General features: G+C 41.9%; 1 protein-coding gene across 1 annotated transcript in view; it reads left to right on the top strand.

Moving 5' to 3' along the window:
* The window catches only part of GAD2 (glutamate decarboxylase 2), a 76,845-nt gene extending 58,306 nt beyond the window's left edge, over positions 1-18,539 (top strand). The window contains exons 13-16 of the mRNA XM_025891927.2: positions 2,374-2,523; positions 9,083-9,190; positions 9,538-9,627; positions 18,300-18,539. Coding sequence (XP_025747712.1) covers positions 2,374-2,523; positions 9,083-9,190; positions 9,538-9,627; positions 18,300-18,473 — 522 coding nt within the window. The 3' untranslated portion in view covers positions 18,474-18,539. The remainder of the gene's footprint in view (positions 1-2,373; positions 2,524-9,082; positions 9,191-9,537; positions 9,628-18,299) is intronic.
* The last annotated feature ends 756 nt before the right edge of the window (positions 18,540-19,295 follow it).

Raw genomic sequence — 19,295 nt, 5'->3', positions numbered from 1 at the left:
AAGAAACTTAAAGGGCTGGAGGATGGCAGCCTTCACAGTTTAAGTGACTCTCAAGTGGAAGAGATTCATTTTTTCCTTGCAGCTTCGGGGAACTGGCTCAGTCGCACTGGGTTTGAATCAGAATATGCTATGATTTTAGGTCTGACTTCCGGTCAATGAAAGGAAAGCTTTTCTAAAAATTAAGCTCATCCCGAGGTAATGAATCTGGGTAATGGAATAAATTCACTGCCAGGGGAAGTGACTGGAGATTGGACAGCCACTTATTAGTAAGAAGATAGAAAAGATTCCTTCATTGAGAAAGGAGTAAAATAAATGCTCTAGGATCCCTTCCAAATCCAAGAGTTTATGATACTCTGACAGCATGTCCCTTATTGAGATAAAAGGAATAATGCCATTGTATAGGACTGTATTAAATATTCTGTGATAAGAGAGTTCCGGGTTTAAAAAAATCCTGGGGTATTTTAGACTGAAGAGTTAGAAGGAAGTTTCGTTACTTCAGGGCATATCAGAGCCTTTAATATGCTGATATATATTGCAACTACCTTTGAAGAAGGGATTTATGATGTAGAGTTTCCTAAATTTATCTGCCCCTGGGAATTTCTTTTACAGCAACTATTTGAGAGCACAGCAATTATTAGTGTACTTAAATTAGTTGGCCACATAACGGTCTATAACTTTTTAATGGCTTGGAATCAGAGTATTATCTCATCAAGGCCCTTTATGTGAAAAACATGACTTTTATTTATCCTTTTGTGCAGTGAGACGGATGCCGGCCAGCCTTTGGGGGGTCCTGTGTTTTGAGTTGCTTTTCCTATCCCAGGCCCGCTTTATCCACCATTCCAGACTCTGGGGTGATCTCCCTACGACTGGTGGCACATTTTTGTGAGCGAGCTTGCATGGCAAGCTTCTGTGACCATGAAACAAAATTGAAGCACCTGTTGCAATTTTCAATCTTATTGGTCTTTGAGTGAATTTTCTTTTTCAAATCCAAAGTCATTCTACTGCTCTATTACAGTTATTTAATTTCCCTGAATCTCGGTGAGTTCAACTGCAAATGAAGCCCAAACTATAGGGTCGAGCCCAGCTTCATTGCCAACCATATGGTCTTTTAGGACCCAGTTAAATTTTAGTTGCATTACAGTTTGCTTTCATTTGATACATTTTTTAAAAAGAATTCTCACTTCTAACTTCCACTTGGTGATCACATTTTAGTCTTCTCTTCTCTTGTCCTGCGTCACAAGGGGAAAAAAAACAACAAATGTCAAAGCTTCTGTAAAATCACAATAATACTGTAGATAATGAAAGAGTCAAAGGCTTCCTGTGGTTCGTGACAAATTGAAACGTGGTGGGGTTTCTCGTGAGGAGACTGACAATGCTGTTTTAGTCAGAGAGCATGATTCATTCACTGTTCTTTGGAATCATTCAGTCACTTTGCCACCCATTTTCCATACCAAGCTCCTGGTGATGGGGCAAATTGATGATCATTGGCAATGAAACGTCCCACTCAAACCACCACAAGCAACTGAGTATAAAAATGCAGTACTAACCACTCTTGAAAGGGGAACATGGCATTTGAAAGATTGGTTATTTAAGACCTCTCAAAATAACAATGTCTACTGTTTTAGATTTCAGCATATAAAAATAACAATACACTATCTTAAAAGCTATGACCTCCAAAGAGGACTCAAACCCTAACAGCCAAATGATAAAGTACTTGAACTAAGTATGAATGAAACACTAGAATAATCTCACTATTAGTATTTTACAGAACCAAAGAGTTTCTAAAGTATTTTAATTACAACAAAATCAAAACAGCAGGATGTTCCCTCAAAGAACAAACATTATATTCTGATTCTGATTGTTTCTAAAGAAACGCGTTCTCTTAAAAGGAAGAGTTAAAGCATATGTGCCCCTGTTGTTAACCTGTAGTTAGTTACATTTGATCCTGAGCCATTTAATCCCACGAAACTGACCTATCCCCACAGCACATACTGTCCAGATATTGGTCCCATTTTATTTTATTTTTCACTTTTTTAGAGAGAGGGAGAGAGCGCGCACACATACGTACGAGCGCGCAAACAGTGGTGGGCAGGGGCAGACGGAGAGAATCTTAAGCAGGCTCCATGCGGAGCCCGACGCAGGGCTCGGTCTCACGACCTGAGCTGAAATCAAGAGGCAGACACTTAAGCAGCTGAGCCACCCAGGGGCCCCTTGGCCCCATCTTAAACATTTGATTCTTCCTGCTTTCTTTCTCTAGGAAATTTGGTGTCCCTTTAAAATTTTGTTTCTCTGAATAATTTTCACCGCAATGTAAATCTAACAGAGTACTTGATCAAGTCAGTACAGTTTCCTAAGTTTTCTCTTCTCTTCTAGGGATTGATGCAGAGTTGCAACCAGATGCATGCCTCCTACCTCTTCCAGCAAGATAAACACTACGACCTGTCCTACGACACTGGGGACAAGGCCTTACAGTGCGGACGCCACGTTGATGTTTTCAAATTATGGCTAATGTGGAGGGCAAAGGTGAGCACATGTAGATAGGCCGAGTGTCAACTAAAGACAGAAACTATATCTGGTGACCCTTATTATGAGTTTAAAAATGGATCTCCAAATCGAAAATTACCCAGGATTAAGTCTCTTTAATCCCGTGTCTAGATATCTGCCTTCTGCATGGGCAAGGACAGGAGCCAAATTGCTTCTAATGCTCACTCATCTAGAAAACAAACCCAGATTGCTTTCTGCGGCAGAACATCTGGATTCTTAAGAGGCGTTTTGTTGTTGTTGTTGTTGTTGTTGTCTCTCAACTCTTGGTTTTTACCCAGTGATTGATCCCTTGGGGAGGTTGAAGCCCTCCTTTTGTTTGGAGGACAAAACCCACCAGGATAGCTTCCTTTTGACATTTCAAGGGTTATCCTCTAGTTATAAAGCTTTAAAAAAAAAAAACCTGGAACTACCCAGTGACTTCATTTTGTAAGCTTTCTCTGTTTACCCCAGAATTTAACTACTCTTGATCACTCCACTCAGACACAGAAACTCTGTAATGGTGCACAGTTTGGGCTTGACTCATTGCCGCCTTCAAGGAGGATACCTGTGTGCTGAAATGTAAGCAGGCTGGAAAGGTCAAAGATTTTCTTTCTCATTTGGATGAGATTCCTAATTTCAATGTTACAAATCAATGACTTCCCACCTGGTTTCATTTACCTCCCACAGGAGGCAATGGCCAGAGCCAGCTGGACGTGCCAGAGACACCCAACTGCTAAAAAACCCAACCACTCAAAGAGTCCACAAGGGAAACTTGACGAAGGAAACAAGAAAGGGCGAGGTTAGAGGGAGGCTGGCACGCCCCAAGGTCCTCCATGTTTGAGGGAGGGGCTGGATTGGGCGGGGTGCTTTCCCGGTAGCCCACACAAACAGGGGGCCCTCCCATCCCAGGAGACGCACAGATAACTTGGTCAGCACGCGTGCAACCTGCCAGGGTGAGATCACAGATTGTGTCTGTGTAAGGAACCATGTCTACAGCAGAGAGTTCCCTCTGCCGTGGTTTTGGTTTTTTTCTTTTTTAATTTAATTTAATTTTATTTTATTTTATTATGTTAGTCACCATACAGTACATCATTAGGGTTTTTTTTTTTTAGCATTTTTTAAAAGATTTTATTTATTCATTTGAGACACAGAGATACAGAGAGAAACAGAGACTGTGAGCAGGGGAGAGGCAGAGAGAGAGGGAGAAGCAGGCTCCCTCCTGAGCCGGGAGCCCGATGTGGTGCTTGACTCCAGGACCCTGGGATCATGACCTGAGCTGAAGGCAGACACTTAATCATCTGAGCCACCCAGGTGTCCCATATCATTAGTTTTGGTTGTAGTGTTCCATGATTCATTGCTTGTGTATAACACCCAGTGCTCCATGCAGTACGTGCCCTCCTTAATACCCATCACCGGGCTCACCCATTCCCCCACCCCCCTCCCTTCTGTAACCCTCAGTTTGTTTCTCGAAGTCCATAATCTCTCATGGTTCATCTCCCCCTCGGATATCCCCCCCTTCATTTTTCCCTTCCTTCCCCTAATGTCCTCCATAAGACTTTTCAAAGTCAACTGAATGCCTGAGCAGGAGAGAGGCAGATAGCTAACAAGAAACAAAGGGGGTTTGGGCGTGAAATAATGCAGTCAGCAACTATCTAATGGAAGCCTCTAAAGATCTATTCAGGAAAAAGGCAGTTTATTTTTTTTTTAAGACTTTATTTATTTGAGAGAGCCAGAGTGAGAGGGAGAAGCAGGCTTCCTAAGGAGCAGGGAGCCCGATGTGGGGCTCGATCCCAGGACGTTGAGATCTTGACCTGAGCCAAAGGCAGACACTTAACGACTGAGGACACTTAACGAGTGAGCCACCCGGGCGCCCCGCTGAATCTCCTCTAAGTGGTACTAAGTATGGAGTGGCTGCCTGGAGTTGTTGCCCCAGTAAAAGTGGTGGGTTGGGCAGGGGCCCCCTCCTCTCTCAAAAGAGCTTGCACGAGGACACTTACTGGGCCCCCACCACCCAAGGTAAGACACATTCTTTGGAATGAGTCTCATTTGGCAAAAATAAATAAATCAAGCGCAGGGATTATTGGCATCCTCTCAAACTGTTTGAAAATGAGTAGGTTTCTCATTTCATTGATTGGTGGGAATCCAAACTGACGAACGTGAACATCAGCTAGGCAGTGGAGGAAAGCTTGATCTCTAAATATTGCTCAGGATCGTCCTTTTGCCCCCTTTTCTGCGATGTTTCTATTACGATAATGATCATTAGCTGTATTTACACAAAAGTGTTCCTCTCATGCTTCAGCGGTTCCCGCAGCTCCTTTTCCATCTGAAGCCCCCTCGCCAGCATGGGGCAACGGTTGGCTGTAAGAGAAATAACCTGGAGGCCATCAGGTGTGAGTGAAACAACAAGAACAACTGAAGCCTGAAATAAGGGCGGAGGAGCTAGACTCTAACGCGCTGAAGTAAAGGCATCAGAAGAGGGAAGAAAAAAAAAGAAGGAAAAAAAAAAAAAAACCAAAGGAACAATTCCAGCAGCCGCATAATTTATCCGTAAATTAGGGATGCATATTCCTTTAATTCCTCATGCCAAACTTAAGTATCTAGACACATAAATGGCAAAAAACTTCCATTTGCTTTTCGACTTAAAGCTGCATGTTTTGCAAAATGAAATGGTAATAACGATCAAAGCCCTAAGCTCAGTCCTACAGTCCAGAGGAGAGGGGAGGGTAATCACCCTCTTGTGAGAGCTCTCTGGTGATGCCAGCCAGGGACGAAGTCAGCCTGCCCTCAGAAGAACCGAGAAAGAGCAGGCTATGACATTCCATCTCTTATCCCCTCAGGCATGAGAAAGGGATCTGCAAAAACAATACTGAGGAGGAGGCGGCATTAATCAGTAAACCCTCTGTTATCAGATATGCCTGGGGACTGCAGCATTCAAGTGAATCCACATTTTCTCCTTCACAGTACAAACCACATGAAAACAAGTAACCTAACCATAAATATTCCTTAATCCATTAAGGACTGATGGAGCTAAGTGCACTGACGGACAGCCTCCACATTAAGTCCAAGAGAACTTGATGAAAGCAACTATATGCAAAACAAAACAAAACAAAAAAAAATCGAGCCTCTTGACATGATGCTGGCAGGCTTTCCGGACAGTAATACCAGACGTAAGCCTGTCATGAGCAAAGGCCCTGTGCCTGCCCTCAGCTCTGTTCTTAGTGAGGAGATCTTTCATTTTGTCTGTATCTTATTAGAGAATGCTAAATAAGACTTGATGGTTATTTTCCAGATTTTCCAGATTTCCTCAGTGGGTAAAACTCGGAGTAGATAGAAAAAAAACAAAAAGAAAGAGAGAGAGAAAGGAAGGAAGGAAGGAAGGAAGGAAACGGAGGGAAGGAGGGAGGAAGGAAGGGAGGGAGGGAAGGGAGAGTGGGGGAGGGAGAGGAGGGAGGGAAGGGGAAAGGAAGTGGGGAAGGAAAGAAAGAAAGGAGGAAGGAAGGGAGAAAGAGAGGGTGGGAGGGAGAGAGAGACAGAGAGACAGAGAATGAATCAACCTTAATTTTAGGTCTGCAAGCGTGGCTCAATATGTAACTACCTAGTTTTCATGGTAAATCTCTCTGTGTATGGTTATGCAAATTATGCAAATTAGCAGATTTCCTTAGAGTTTTCTGTAATTGGCCTCCCTCATTAAAAATGTAGATAACAGGGGCGCCAGGGTGGCTCAGTCGTTAAGCATCTGCCTTCGGCTCAGGTCATGATCCCAGGGTCCTGGGATCGAGCCCCGTATCCGGCTCCCTGCTCTGCGGGAAGCCTGCTTCTCCCTCTCCCACTGCCCCTGCTTGTGTTCTCTCTCTCTCTCTCTCTCTCTCTCTCTCTCTCTCTCTCTCTCTCGCTGTGTGTCTCTCTGTCGAATAAATAATCTTTAAAAAAAAATGTAGATAACAGAGGGACTGGCAAATGGCTGAAAATAAAAATACCAGGAGAAAACCATTAAAGGGAAAGTGATACGAGGCACCCTTTGCTGAGTGACTGAATGAATGTTCACTTTTTCTCTAAAATATCAATTTATTTTAATAAGTAGCTAATGAGTATCTGTTATTGTGACTGATGCTGGGTGGGATGAGGGGGCCACAATTTTCCAGACGAGGTAAGCTAAATGCACAGATAACCATCACATAAGACAGAAAATAACTGGTTGTAAAAGAAACACAGATGCACCTTGAGAAGTTAAAGGACAGAGAGCCCATTCCTAGTTTGAGAGCCAAAAATGATTTATTAAGAGGTCACCTTGGAAATGGGTCTAGAACAGGATCCGTAGAATACGTAGGATTTCAACCAGCAGAGCTACGTTATTAACGCAATTAACCTGGTGCCGATAGAGATGGTTCCTCAGAACATACTCTGTAATAACACTGCCCCAGGGATTAAAAGTACACTTCCATCCATTCATCCATTCATTCAACAAATGTACATTGAGCACCTAATATATGCCAGCGCTGCTGGTATGAGCGAGACAGTGGTGAACAAAAGAAACACCAATGTGTGCCCTTGCGGAGTGTGCATTTCAGCCATGTCAGCCTAAACCAATCCTAAGTGTGTGGGCAATGAGGGAGAAAATAAAACCATCTTTCTCCTGCAGCTCCCTCAGCGTAACTCAGACGCTGGGGTCCAGACTTTCACTTAAGCTCACCCGTCAGAGCCCTCAGCTTCCTTCATAGCAACCCAGGTCATGGTGATGTCACGCCTGATCAAGTTTTCCAGGGGCTGTCGTCATTCTCAGAGTAACAACTGTGTGGCATAGAACAACTACTCAGAAAGTAGTTGATGAATGAGTACATTTTGGAGAATCTCCTAAAAGCCTTCAAAACCTTGAAAATAAAATGTGGATCTTATTCCCATAAATATCCAACATGAAGAGACAGGCTTCTAAGAGCACACTAGAGTTTCCTGTGTCATTCCCCACCCCCCATTCCCCGCTCCTTGTACCTCTTTAGCTTAAAATTAGGGATGGTCAGGTTACTCCTCGTCATCTCAAGTAAAGTCCTAGACTAGCAAAGGCCGAAGGACTCCCCATCCGGTCTGTGATAATCCCACTGCCTTTACAATACAACCAAACTCCTTTTCAGAGCATTAATTTTACTTTACCATGTCCCTGTGTGGGAGGCAAATCACACAGACGCCACCCTTCCCATGTGATCGGGGAGATTAGCCAAGGCCATGGGGCTGCACAGGGTCAGAGTCCTACTGGTCCCAACCATATCCTGGATCAGGTACGAGCAAGTTTAAAGCCAACTCTGGACCGGTCCAAAGGGTCCAGTTTGGAGAACAATGAACTTCTCTCCCTCCTACCCAGGGGCCATCCCCAGTGTACCCAAACTGCCAGGTCAGTCCAAACCAACCCCAAATCCTTGACACCACAAAGTCATAGAGTGCATGGTGTAGGCTCTGGCCCGAGTGTTCAGGCATCAATCAGGGCCCTTCCTTGGGGTCATCAGGAACCAGTCAGACTCTCTGACCAATCAACTTGGGCAGCAGTCTCCATAGAAATGATTCCTGAGCCCATCAGATTTCTTTACGGCTTCAGATGTTAAAGTCACTGGCTATGCTGCATCTCCCTTTTAGCTGAGATGATGAGACCATCAATAGGAGCGTGTGCCCATCTTTTGTACATTACAGCTGCTCCCTCCAGTTTCCATGCTGGATCAGTCACAGGTTGGCCTCTTCCAAGTGCTCCTGGAATGAGCGTTAGCTGTTTGTCTAAGCTTTCCATTAGCACTCCAGAAATGCTGAAGGAGTTAGGAGGAAAGCCATTTTGAAAAGTAATGCCCTGGAGTGTCCCGAGGTCTGTTAAACAGCTCCAGTCCACAGCTGTAGCGCTCTTTTTCACAAGTTCTTGGGCTTCCAGAGCTGGAAACTAAAAGACCTCCCTGATAATGTTTGCCCGTTACCAACATATGAGTCATTTATCCCCAGAGGAGAAATCTAATGAGCTTTGCAGAATGACAGGCTAACAAAGCATCTGTGTGCCCCTTAAGATTCATACATTCATTTGTTCAATAAATCTTCATTGAGTACCTACCCTATTTGTTCTATAACGGGGTTACATTGGTGAACAAAAGTGGGATCTGGAAGTGGTAAATTTTCATGATGGGCAGGGGCTAAGCTGGCCTGCTGGGGGCTCCCTGATGATGCTGCTTCTCCACAGGAGAAGAACAGCCCAGCCTCCTGTCATTACTGACTTCCATAATTACCCCTCAGAATGGCAGAGGCAAATTTTCCCCTCGAGTAATCAAAATAATTGCCTACTACAGAATGGGGCCTCGGGAAGAAGAGGAATCCGCTGCAGGGAGCTGTGATGACATGAAAGGAACTAAAACACCTGAGGGGGGAGCATCAAAGGAGAAATAATCGCCAGAAAAGCCTCTGGAAGCACAGTCTTGTGCAAGGAAAGTGTGGAGCAGCGCTGAGGTGGAAGTGGCAGAGAAAGCATCAGTCTCCAGAGAGATTAGCCCCACAGAGAGCCCACCTGCCTGATAAGCTTTCTTCCTCTCTTATTCAGGGCACCACTGGGTTTGAAGCACATATTGATAAGTGCTTGGAGCTGGCAGAGTATTTATACAATACCATAAAAAACCGAGAAGGATACGAAATGGTGTTTGACGGAAAGGTACGTATTCTGATCTCTACGATCCCAAAAAGTTTAGTCAGTTCCAGTTCTTACCAGTTCTTATCACTGATTTTTTTTTTTATGTCAATCATGTACTGTCCAGGTAAAGGGGAGCATTACAAAGGAGAAGCTGGGCTGATGGGGTCGCTGTTCTGAGCTGGAGTAAAAAACGCAAACTCACAAAACAATAACTCTGTATAATGTGGCAAAAGTCAGGCACTCCAAAAGTGATTATGGATTTAAAATAGGAACTCTATTCGGAACCTGCAGAATAGGTTTGAAATGTCCTTGGAATTTTCTAAATGGCCACGATGGGCTGAGTGTGAATCTTACTTTCCTCCTTATAGCCTCAGCACACAAACGTCTGTTTCTGGTACGTGCCCCCAAGTTTGCGTGTCCTGGAAGACAACGAAGAGAGAATGAGCCGCCTCTCAAAGGTAAGTGATACAGGCTCCTCTGGTCCGGACATCAGTGCGTCCAGTGGGCCTTGCACATTCATGGCGTCTCTCTAGAGAGGAGAAATCCAACCTTGACCTTGGTGCACAGGCCCACTCCCTTTCATGGGCTCCTGCAGAACCAGGCCATTCAGAGCTGGTATAGCCAGACTTTTGACTACTCTGTTTGCTTCTTTTTTCCTGAGAGCAAGTTTATGATATCTTAAAATAAGCAATCAGGTGACAGCTTTACTGTCATTCACAAATCATACATTATATGTTAAAAAAAAGAAGAAGATAGCAAGAGGGGAAGAATGAAAGGGGGGAAATCGGAGGGGGAGACGAACCATGAGAGATGATGGACTCTGAGAAACAAACTGAGGGTTCTAGAGGGGAGGGGGGGTGGGGGGATGGGTCAGCCTGGTGATGGGTATTAAAGAGGGCACGTACTGAATGGAGCACTGGGTGTTATACGCAAACAATGAGTCATGGAACACTACATCAAAAACTAATGATGTAAAGCATGGTGATTAACATAACATAATAAAATAAAATTTAAAAAAATATATAAGGGGAAAAAAAAAAGAACCCTTGGTGAAGTTGGCTGACTCGCCCAGCAAAACTGTTATAAACACAGAAGAGATTTCAGGCACCAGCAATGGTTAGAAATCAGAGCTGCTGCTGACCCTCTTGAGATGCCAAGGTCAAGGCTACCCTGTGGAGTCTTTAGAGCTATGGTGAAGAACCCCAGAAGGGACCGGGGGCAGGGAACAATACTAAGGGCCACTGTGTAGAGTGCATGTTGTGTCCCAGGCTCAACTGTGATCTAGCATTAGATCACTCAATTATCATAAGTGTTAGAAAGGACTGAAGAAGACAATTTAGGTGACACAAACTTCATTTAACACTTCATGAAGCAGGCAGCCTCCATTCCCAGGGGTCCAGAGAACTGCAAAATGGGGTGGAATGCAAGAAGCTTTTATAGGATGAAGAATAAGGAACAGGAAAAGAAAGATAGAAAATGAATAAGGAGGGGCACCTGGGTGGCTCAGTCCGTTAAATGTCCAACTCTTGATTTTGGCTTAGGTCATGATTTCAGGGTCATGAGATGGAGCCACGTGTCAGGCTCTCGTTGGGCATGGAACAAGCTTGAGATTCTCTCTTTCCCTCTCCCTCTGCCCACCCTCCCCGTTTGTGTGCATGCATGCACGCGCTCATGCACTCTCTCTCTCTCTCTCTCTCTCAAAAAAAAAAAAAAAACAAAAAAGAAAGAAAGGAAAAGAAAATGAGTAAGGAACAACAAAATAAGTATAGAACCCAGGGTTGGCTTGGTGTTGGGAATTGGCTGACTGGATATTCCATGTTTCTGGTTAAACAGAGCATTTACAGGGTTATGAAAGTTAAGTGTCCGTTTCCTGACGTGACATCTGGGCAGGAGCAACCCCATCATGGGCCTAGAGATTTACTTCAATCTAAGCAACCTGATCTGGGAAGTACTGCTGTCTCCCCATTTTGCTGATGGGGAAACTGAAGCACAGAGAGGAAAAAAAAAATCACTTTCCCAAAATCACTGACTCCAGAGCTGGAGGGCTTGAGCTTCAGATTCTTCTGTGGCCAGTAAGATATCCTTGATCTTTTTTCCTCTCCTGCTCCCATCACTTACACATGGGTGAAATTCGGTTGATGATGTACCCCAAAGAGAATCTTGAAGGGAGATAAATGTGGGGCCCCATTCCAGTGTTGAGGAATGGGAACTAGGGATGATTGTGTGTATTTGGATCTCAAAGCCTGGGTTAATTGGTTGGTTGGTTTTCTATTTACCACAAAGGAGGGGACTTCTTCCAGTTGCTGTCAGGAACAGGGGAGGCCCTCTCCCCCACTGTGAAGGAGCCTGGGCTGCCTCACTGACCTTTAAGAATACTTTATTTCCTTCCATGTCAAACAACAGGATTTTTTGTGGTTTAAAACCTCCAGGAAGGCTTATAAATGTGAATACCTGCCAGTACACAATCCAGGATCAAACCTTCATCAGGAAGAAACTGACACATAGTCGAGGAGTTTAAGTGAAGCCTCCTAATTAGAGTAGTGGTTTGCAATCCTGGCCACCCATTAGAATCAGCCTGAAGCTTTATAGAAAACACTGATGACCAGGTCTTAACCCTGAGAATTTAATCCAGTTGGCTTTAGATGGGCTTGGGAATGGTTCTAAAAGTTCTCCGGATGATCCCAATGTGCAGCCCAGGCTCAGAGCCACTGACCTAGAGGAATGCATGGAAGAAAGCTTCTAGAATGGGAATCCATCAGTGCATGTGTCTGGGTAGGAGGGGTCATGGTCATGTTTGAGGTTTTAATGAAGTTGGCTCATTTGCTCGTTCCAAGAAATCAAGCCCAAGAGATGGGCGGGAGGCAGGATGAGGGTCACATTGGAAAAGATGATGGGGAGGCAAAAAGGGGCCTGTTATCGTTTGAGAAGAAAGAATTCATATTTTTTCCTGATGTTTTATGGTGTGGCTTCTCCGTAGTATGCATCATCTTACCAATAACTAATTTTATTTAACAAGTTAGTTAGAAATTAGATGTTTCCATTCTCATTGGCTCTACCTCTTTAATGAATCCATTGACCAGACAGAATCCGGGGTAATTTGACCGGTTTCATTTGTTGAATCAGTTCATTATTGCTGGGCTGAGGGATGGGGCAAGATGGGAAAACAGAACAGAAAGTGGTTTTTCCCATCAGTTTCTGAGCAAAAATCAATTCTGAGGGGCACCTGGGGGCTCAGGCGTTAAGCGTCTGCCTTCAGCTCAGGTCATGGTCTCAGGGTCCTGGGATCGAGCCCTGCATCGGGCTCCCTGCTCGGCGGGAAGCCTGCTTCTCCCTCTGCCTCTCCCCCTGCTTGTGTTCCCTCTCTCGCTGTGTCTCTCTCTGTCAAATAAATAAATAGAATCTTAAAAAAATAATCAATTCTGAATTCCCCCCATTTCAATACAGCTCTCTTTCAGATGCTCAGGTTTTGGCACATCACATAAACTATGATGGGAATGGAGAGTATTTCTTGCAGAGAGCCATGAGAATATTAGTCAACTATTTCTATACTGTGGATAATTGAAATTTGAATTAGGTCTGGGGATTGCAAAATGAGTTCTCTCAGTTTTGCCCTGTCCCGTGATTCCATTTTCCCGACTAGAAGGTAGAGAATTCAGCAAGTCAGAGTTGGAATTCACAGTAGAACCACATAAAATATCAAGGTTAACTTTTGTTTATTTATGCCAATAATTTTTCAGAGTTTCAGAAAAGTTCCTTCTTAAATATAAATCCCTTAAAGTATAATGTCCAGGGACCAGTAAATCTTCACACGCTCAAACACACACATGCACACAATCCCAGAGGGAAAACAGCAGAGGTAAAATAAAATAGATCGTTTGCTCTATCCAGTATGGTATCAATAGCCGCACATGGCATTTAAATTTAAATCAATCAAAATTAAATTCAACCAGAAATTCACTTCTTCAGTTACACTGGCCACACTTCAAGGGCTCAACTTGTGATCAGTGGTTATTATATCAGATAGTGGAGATATAACACATCTCTATCACTACATAAAATTCTCTTGTCAGTGCTGACATAGACCCAAAATGAGAGGAAATGTGGAGACTTCCATGTGGCATGTGGCAAGCGAGAATTAAGTTAAATTCTGGACCCTCCAAGGAAAAATTACTCTTTGTGCCCTCTTGTCTTGGTACAAGGCTTAGCATATAGTAAGGCACTCAAAAACGTTTGCTGAGCTAAAGTGCCATTTACACATTCCAGAACAGGGAGCAGAAACAATATTTAGGAAATCTACTAGTGGATCATGGGCCTTTCTCCAGAGCTCACAGTGACTTGGGGACCGATATCTAGGCAACAGGTGGCTATTATGAAACAAGCAGAATCAACAACTTCATAAGGGAGGCTGAGGATCAGGTTGGAGTATTTCCTGCTGCCTGGTCAGGACTGTGAATGTGCAGGTGGCCCATCATCACTGAGGCACAGTGGACACAGAAGGCCTGGGACGCCACACGACCACAGGCAAATGCCTTAGACACAGGCAGGACAAGCAGGTGGAGTCCATGAGGGCATTCATCAGACAAGAACCCCGGTTCTTCATCATCACCTTCATCTTGTGTTTTATTCCATCGTATTTGATCATTATCTGCGTATCTCATCCTGACTTCTACCAGTCTATGACTGATGGACTTCCAAAATGTCAACAGTGGATTGAAAAGTACATGGGTAAGGTAGTAGATTGGCCTCATATTTAAGGTGACACTCTTCCAAAGTCTACGTTGTTAAATGTAACAAGGACTTTAATTGGTGAAATTTTAAAGTGTTAGGATTCCTATTTGTTGTTATTCTGCTTTTTCATTTTTTTCCCAAAAATTTCACTCACGTTTCCAAGATTTTGAAACAAAAAGATTTTGTGATACATAGTGAAAAAATACATTTCTGTGATTCTGTGATGCTTTAACCTGAGCTCTCTTGGGAGAAACAAACGTGGTTTCAAATTATGGGATAGTTCCCTGGTTATTGTTTTCTAGGGAATTGAAAAAGCTAATGACACAAGGGAGAAAATGACACCCCAAAACTTATAAGGCAGCACCAAGAGCTCCTGCTGAGGTCTTTAGTGAAATCTTCAACAGGCAGCCTCTCTTTCCTGACTCTCTTTATTCAACAAAACCAAGAATGAGATCAAAAGACAACATCTAGAAATAAGTGAAAATGCTATACATTCATCAGAAGAGTCAGAATCTTATTTTCCTTCTGAACTTGCAATTAGTGTTTATGCAATGAAGTAGACGTTCCCTGTTTCTGCTAATTTTAGTTCATCCACATTTTCTGGAAGCAGCCAAAAGTCATATGTATTTAGACAAAAGTCATATGATTTCTCCAACCCAGCCAGCTTCAGTAACTGCGAGGAATTGATCTGACTTTATACCAAAACCTGTTTGGGATGATGTCTGTTACCATTTAAATTTTTGACCTCTGATTTGATTTAATGTCTCTGAAAAATTAAAGATGATTGTCTTTAATAATAAATACCATCTCTATGTGGTTTTGCTGGGATTGTCCATGAAAATGAAATCAGAGTAAAGCATTATCATTGTTTTTGTCAGTTCTAAAGAGCAAGCATGATTTATTACACAAATAAAAATTAAGGAATAGTTATGTGATTCTTCCTGAAATTCTGCAGACACATGGATTTGGAATTCCTTTTCTATTTTGGGATTTCTCTTCCCAGGAACACATTGATTTGCCATGTCTCACAGCACAAAGTGATAAATTTCATGTCCTTATGCTAGAATATTCTACTAGATCCACTTTCAGAACTTAATCCCAGAGTTGAGATTCTCAAATTCTTTTTCATACTTATTCCCTGGGATGAGCCCGATGCTCTGTGTACCTCCTTAATCCTTCAGGGGAAAGAAAGAAACATTCCTCTTTATATTATCTTCCTGTGTAATAAAAAAGGGGCTGAAAGAGACTTAAGAACACGTTAACCTAGAATCAGAAAATCCCAGGGCTGGAATCATCAAGCACATTCATTTTTAGACGAGGAAATTAGGTTTAGGATGTGAGGTGAGGGTGACATGAAAGTGAAGATGAACTCTGTCCTTGGTTTTCTCTTTGGTTACTAATAAATAATTGGGCCTGATGGGAAATATGTCAATTTGACACATTGAGTACTTTGTTTTGGGTTTTTTTTACATTTATTTAGCTTTCCTTTTTAAATTTTAAATTCCAGTAGAGTTAGCATACAGTGTTATATTAGTTTCGGGTGTACACTATAGTGATTCAACGCTTGCATACATTCCCTGGTGCTCATCACAACAAGTGCCCTCCTTAATCTCCATCACCCATCTCTCCCATTCCCCTTCCCCGCCTCTGGTAAACATCAGTTTGTTCTCTATAGTTAAGAATCTGTTCCTTGGTTTCTCTCTCTTTTTTTCCCCTTGATCAATTTAAAAAACAAAACCATTGTTTTGTTTTTTTTAATTCCACATATGAGTAAAATCATACGGTATTTGTCTTTCTCTGACTTATTTCTCTTAGCATAATACTCTCTAGCTCTATTCACGTTGTTGCAAATGGCAAGATTTCATTCTTTTTTATTCCCTTGTGTGTGTGCACACACACACACACACACGCACACATATATACACCACCTCTTCTTTATCCATTCATCAATCAAAGGACACTTGGGCTGTTTCCGTAATTTGTCTATTGTAAATAATGCTGCTATAAAAGTAGCAGTGCGTGTATCCCTTTGAATTAGTGTTTTTATATTTTGGGAATAAATACCTAGTAGTGCAATTACTGGATCATAAAGCAGTTCTATTGTTAACTTTTTGAGGACCTTCCATACTGTTTTCCACAGTGGTTGCACCAGTTTGCATTCCCAACGAGAGTGTAAGAGGGTCCTTTTCTCCACATCCTCATCAACACCTATTGTTTCTTATATTTTTTATTTTAGCCACTGTGACAGGTGGGAGATGAAATCTCATTGTAGTTTTGATTCGCATGTCCCTGATGATGAGTGATGTTGAGCATCTTTTCATGTGTCTATTGGCCACCTGATGTCTTCTTTGGAGAAATGTCTTTTGCCCATTTTTTAATTGGATCATTTGTTTTTGGGGTGTTGAATTTTATAAGTTATTTATAGGTTTTGGATACTAACACTTTATCAGATATGTCATTCTCATAATGAGTACTGTGAAGATGAAAATCTCATTGTAAACAAATGATTATTTAAGTGTTGATGTTCGAAAGTTGCATGTTTCATAACAGCATTCCATCTGAATCAAACTATTCTTCATTAAAATGAATCCAACTATGATGTAAGGTATAGTGCCCATTTTGAACTGAGTTACTTACTATGTATATCTAAATAAGTCTAAAGCTCCCTGACATCAACCATTCCTGGTTACGTATTTGCAGCAATGAACTTAAATGATCAGATGTTATATTTACAGACTCTAATGGTAAAATACATGAACGGATCATACACACAGTTAGACCTAAGTTAAATGTGTTCCTCTTCCTAGATAGCTATCCCTATTATTCTACTCTTTATTTAATTTAATAAGGACTTGGGGAGCCCTCAATGTGCACACACAGTTGTGCTTGTAAACAAAAGAAGTAAAAGACACTGTGCCCTTCAGAGCTTACAGTTGAAATGTATTTTCTTATGAGTAATAGGACAATAGGAAAGTTTCTATAGACAGACTCTATGGGTAAGGATCATGTATTTACCACTTAAAAGGAAAAAGAAGCTACTGGACTAGAGGAGTCAAGAAAAGCTTCATCATGGTTGTAGGGCTGTGGTGGAGTCTTGGGGTCTGTGTAGGATATGTCTTGGAAGAGAAAGGGAACTTGGAGCCAAGACCACAAGTGTGACACAGTAAGACTGAGGACAAGTGTGAAGGGAGAAAAATATATGTGGCAGAGTTGAAGATTAGTTTTAGCGAGCCCTGGAATATGAGTCCTCAGAGCTGGGGGACAAAATAGCTTTGTGCTGAGCTCGAGAGTTTGAACTTCATCTCATACACAGTCATCAGAGAACTACTGACACTGTAATCATTCTGGGATACATGTGCTAAAATCTCACCTGAGAGCCACCTCTGTAATGTTAAGTGTTTGTGGGCTCTCCTTTTGACCTCAGCTGATTTTCATCATGATTAAGGAATGCATTTCAAAAAACCGTATAAACTGAGATAATGCAAAAGGAGAATGAAAAGAAACTGGAAAGCTTTAGGGTCTCAAGAAAGAAAAGGGCTTTAAGGCCTCAAAAGTCTGCTTATTTTCAGACATCACTTGATATTGAGGCTTACCTCTTGGTAACCATTCTCTGAGCTATGTTCTGTTTCCAGTGTTTTTATATCTTCTGAGGAAAAAACAAAAAGCCCTCCCCCAAATGTTGTATTGCTAAACTATTTAGCCTTGGAACCCATTCGTCCCATTCCCCCAAAACCATAACTGCAAGTTGTTAAATAACAAAAACTCAACTGAGGTATATTTTAAAAATCTAATTGGCTTTAGGCAGCATCCCATCTAGGAAGTAGAGGGGAGCTCCGAGGGGCTATAGAAAGGGAGAGGTTTTTAAAGCAGGATAAGGAAGTCACAAACAGAAAAGAGAATTATTTGGGGTGAGCTCACCTTTTTGGGGGGAAAAGGGTCTTACTAAGTGAGTACCTCATGTTTCTTTGGGGGATGGGGAGGGGCCATGTGACTGAGTACCATTTTGATGCTGACCAGAAGATTCCTGACCGACCAGTTAAGACTATATTCCTGGAGGAAATTGAAAGTGCAATTAGGTTAGGTATGAAGCCCAGGGTTGGTAACGTGGCCTAGTGTGACTCCATTTGGGGTCTGCAGTTTTCTTTTTCACAAAGTCAAGGATGAGGGAGCAAACAACTGAGAGCCTATCACTTATTATTCATTTTATCACCTTCAAGAATTTGGATGTATTAAACTGTTCTAGTGCTCTGATCCCCAAAAAAACTTGGAGAAAATTCCTTTAAGGGAAACAAATATGAGTCTGGTTGTTTAGTTAAAAACTAAAAATGCTACTGGATATTGGGTTCTTTTACTAGAGGAAGAGTCCCCAGGGGTCACCATGTGGCTCTGGTCTCTCCCACAGGTGGCCCCAGTGATTAAAGCCAGAATGATGGAGTACGGGACCACAATGGTCAGCTACCAGCCCTTGGGAGACAAGGTCAATTTCTTCCGCATGGTCATCTCAAATCCCGCAGCAACTCACCAAGACATTGACTTCCTGATTGAAGAAATAGAACGCCTTGGACAAGATTTATAATAACATAGCTCACTAAGCTGTTTCAGTTCTCTAGGTAGACAATTAAGTTGTCACAAACTGTGTGAATGTATTTGTAGTTTGTTCCAAAGTAAATCTATTTCTATATTGTGATGTCAAAGTAGAGTACAGTTTAAAAATCCAAAAAACATTGCTCCTTTTAAAAATCCTTTCCTGAGTTTAGAATACCTCTCTAGAAATTAGTGACAAAAGGCTGTGTTCTAATCAATAATGAAAAGCTTAAAATTGTTATAAATACTTCCCTTACTTTTAATATAGTATGCAAATCAAGCTTTATTTTCACTTCAGAGTAGTACGATTGAATAGTGCCAAATTGCCCCGAATCCTAAAAGGTTCTTTGGGGTGCAGTCCAAAGGAGAAAGTACATATAAAATGTATGTTGACAATAAAAACTCTTGCCTTTTTCATAGTATTAGAAAAAAAATTTCTAATTTACCTATAGCAACATTTCAAATGTATTTAAATACATATAATTTTACAAAAGGAAAATATATATATTAAAAAGAAATCCTATTTTGTAACATATAGATTTTTATTTTATATGGGTTATACAAACTGCAGGGGCAGATATAAAAATTAAGCCAGATTTTTTTTTTGTCTTTCTTTTAATGGAGGCACAATAAAACACTGAGCAAAGTTATTTTGAAACATAGGCCCACAAAATTCTTAAAAGGTATAATGCCTTCTTTCTATTCATGTGACGGTTTATCCTATCTCTAAAGTTAGTATTACAAAACAAACACAAAAGAATACTGCAAGTTCTTTAAAATGACTGACCAGATCGACAATAAGATTCTCTTCCCT

The sequence above is a fragment of the Callorhinus ursinus genome, unplaced genomic scaffold, assembly GCF_003265705.2.
Source record: "Callorhinus ursinus isolate GAN/ISIS: 27379988/994484 unplaced genomic scaffold, GSC_fseal_2.0 scaffold63, whole genome shotgun sequence".
NCBI lineage: Eukaryota > Metazoa > Chordata > Mammalia > Carnivora > Otariidae > Callorhinus > Callorhinus ursinus.
The sequence above is the reverse complement of the archived record's forward strand: the minus strand, read 5'-3'. Positions and strand labels throughout refer to the sequence as shown.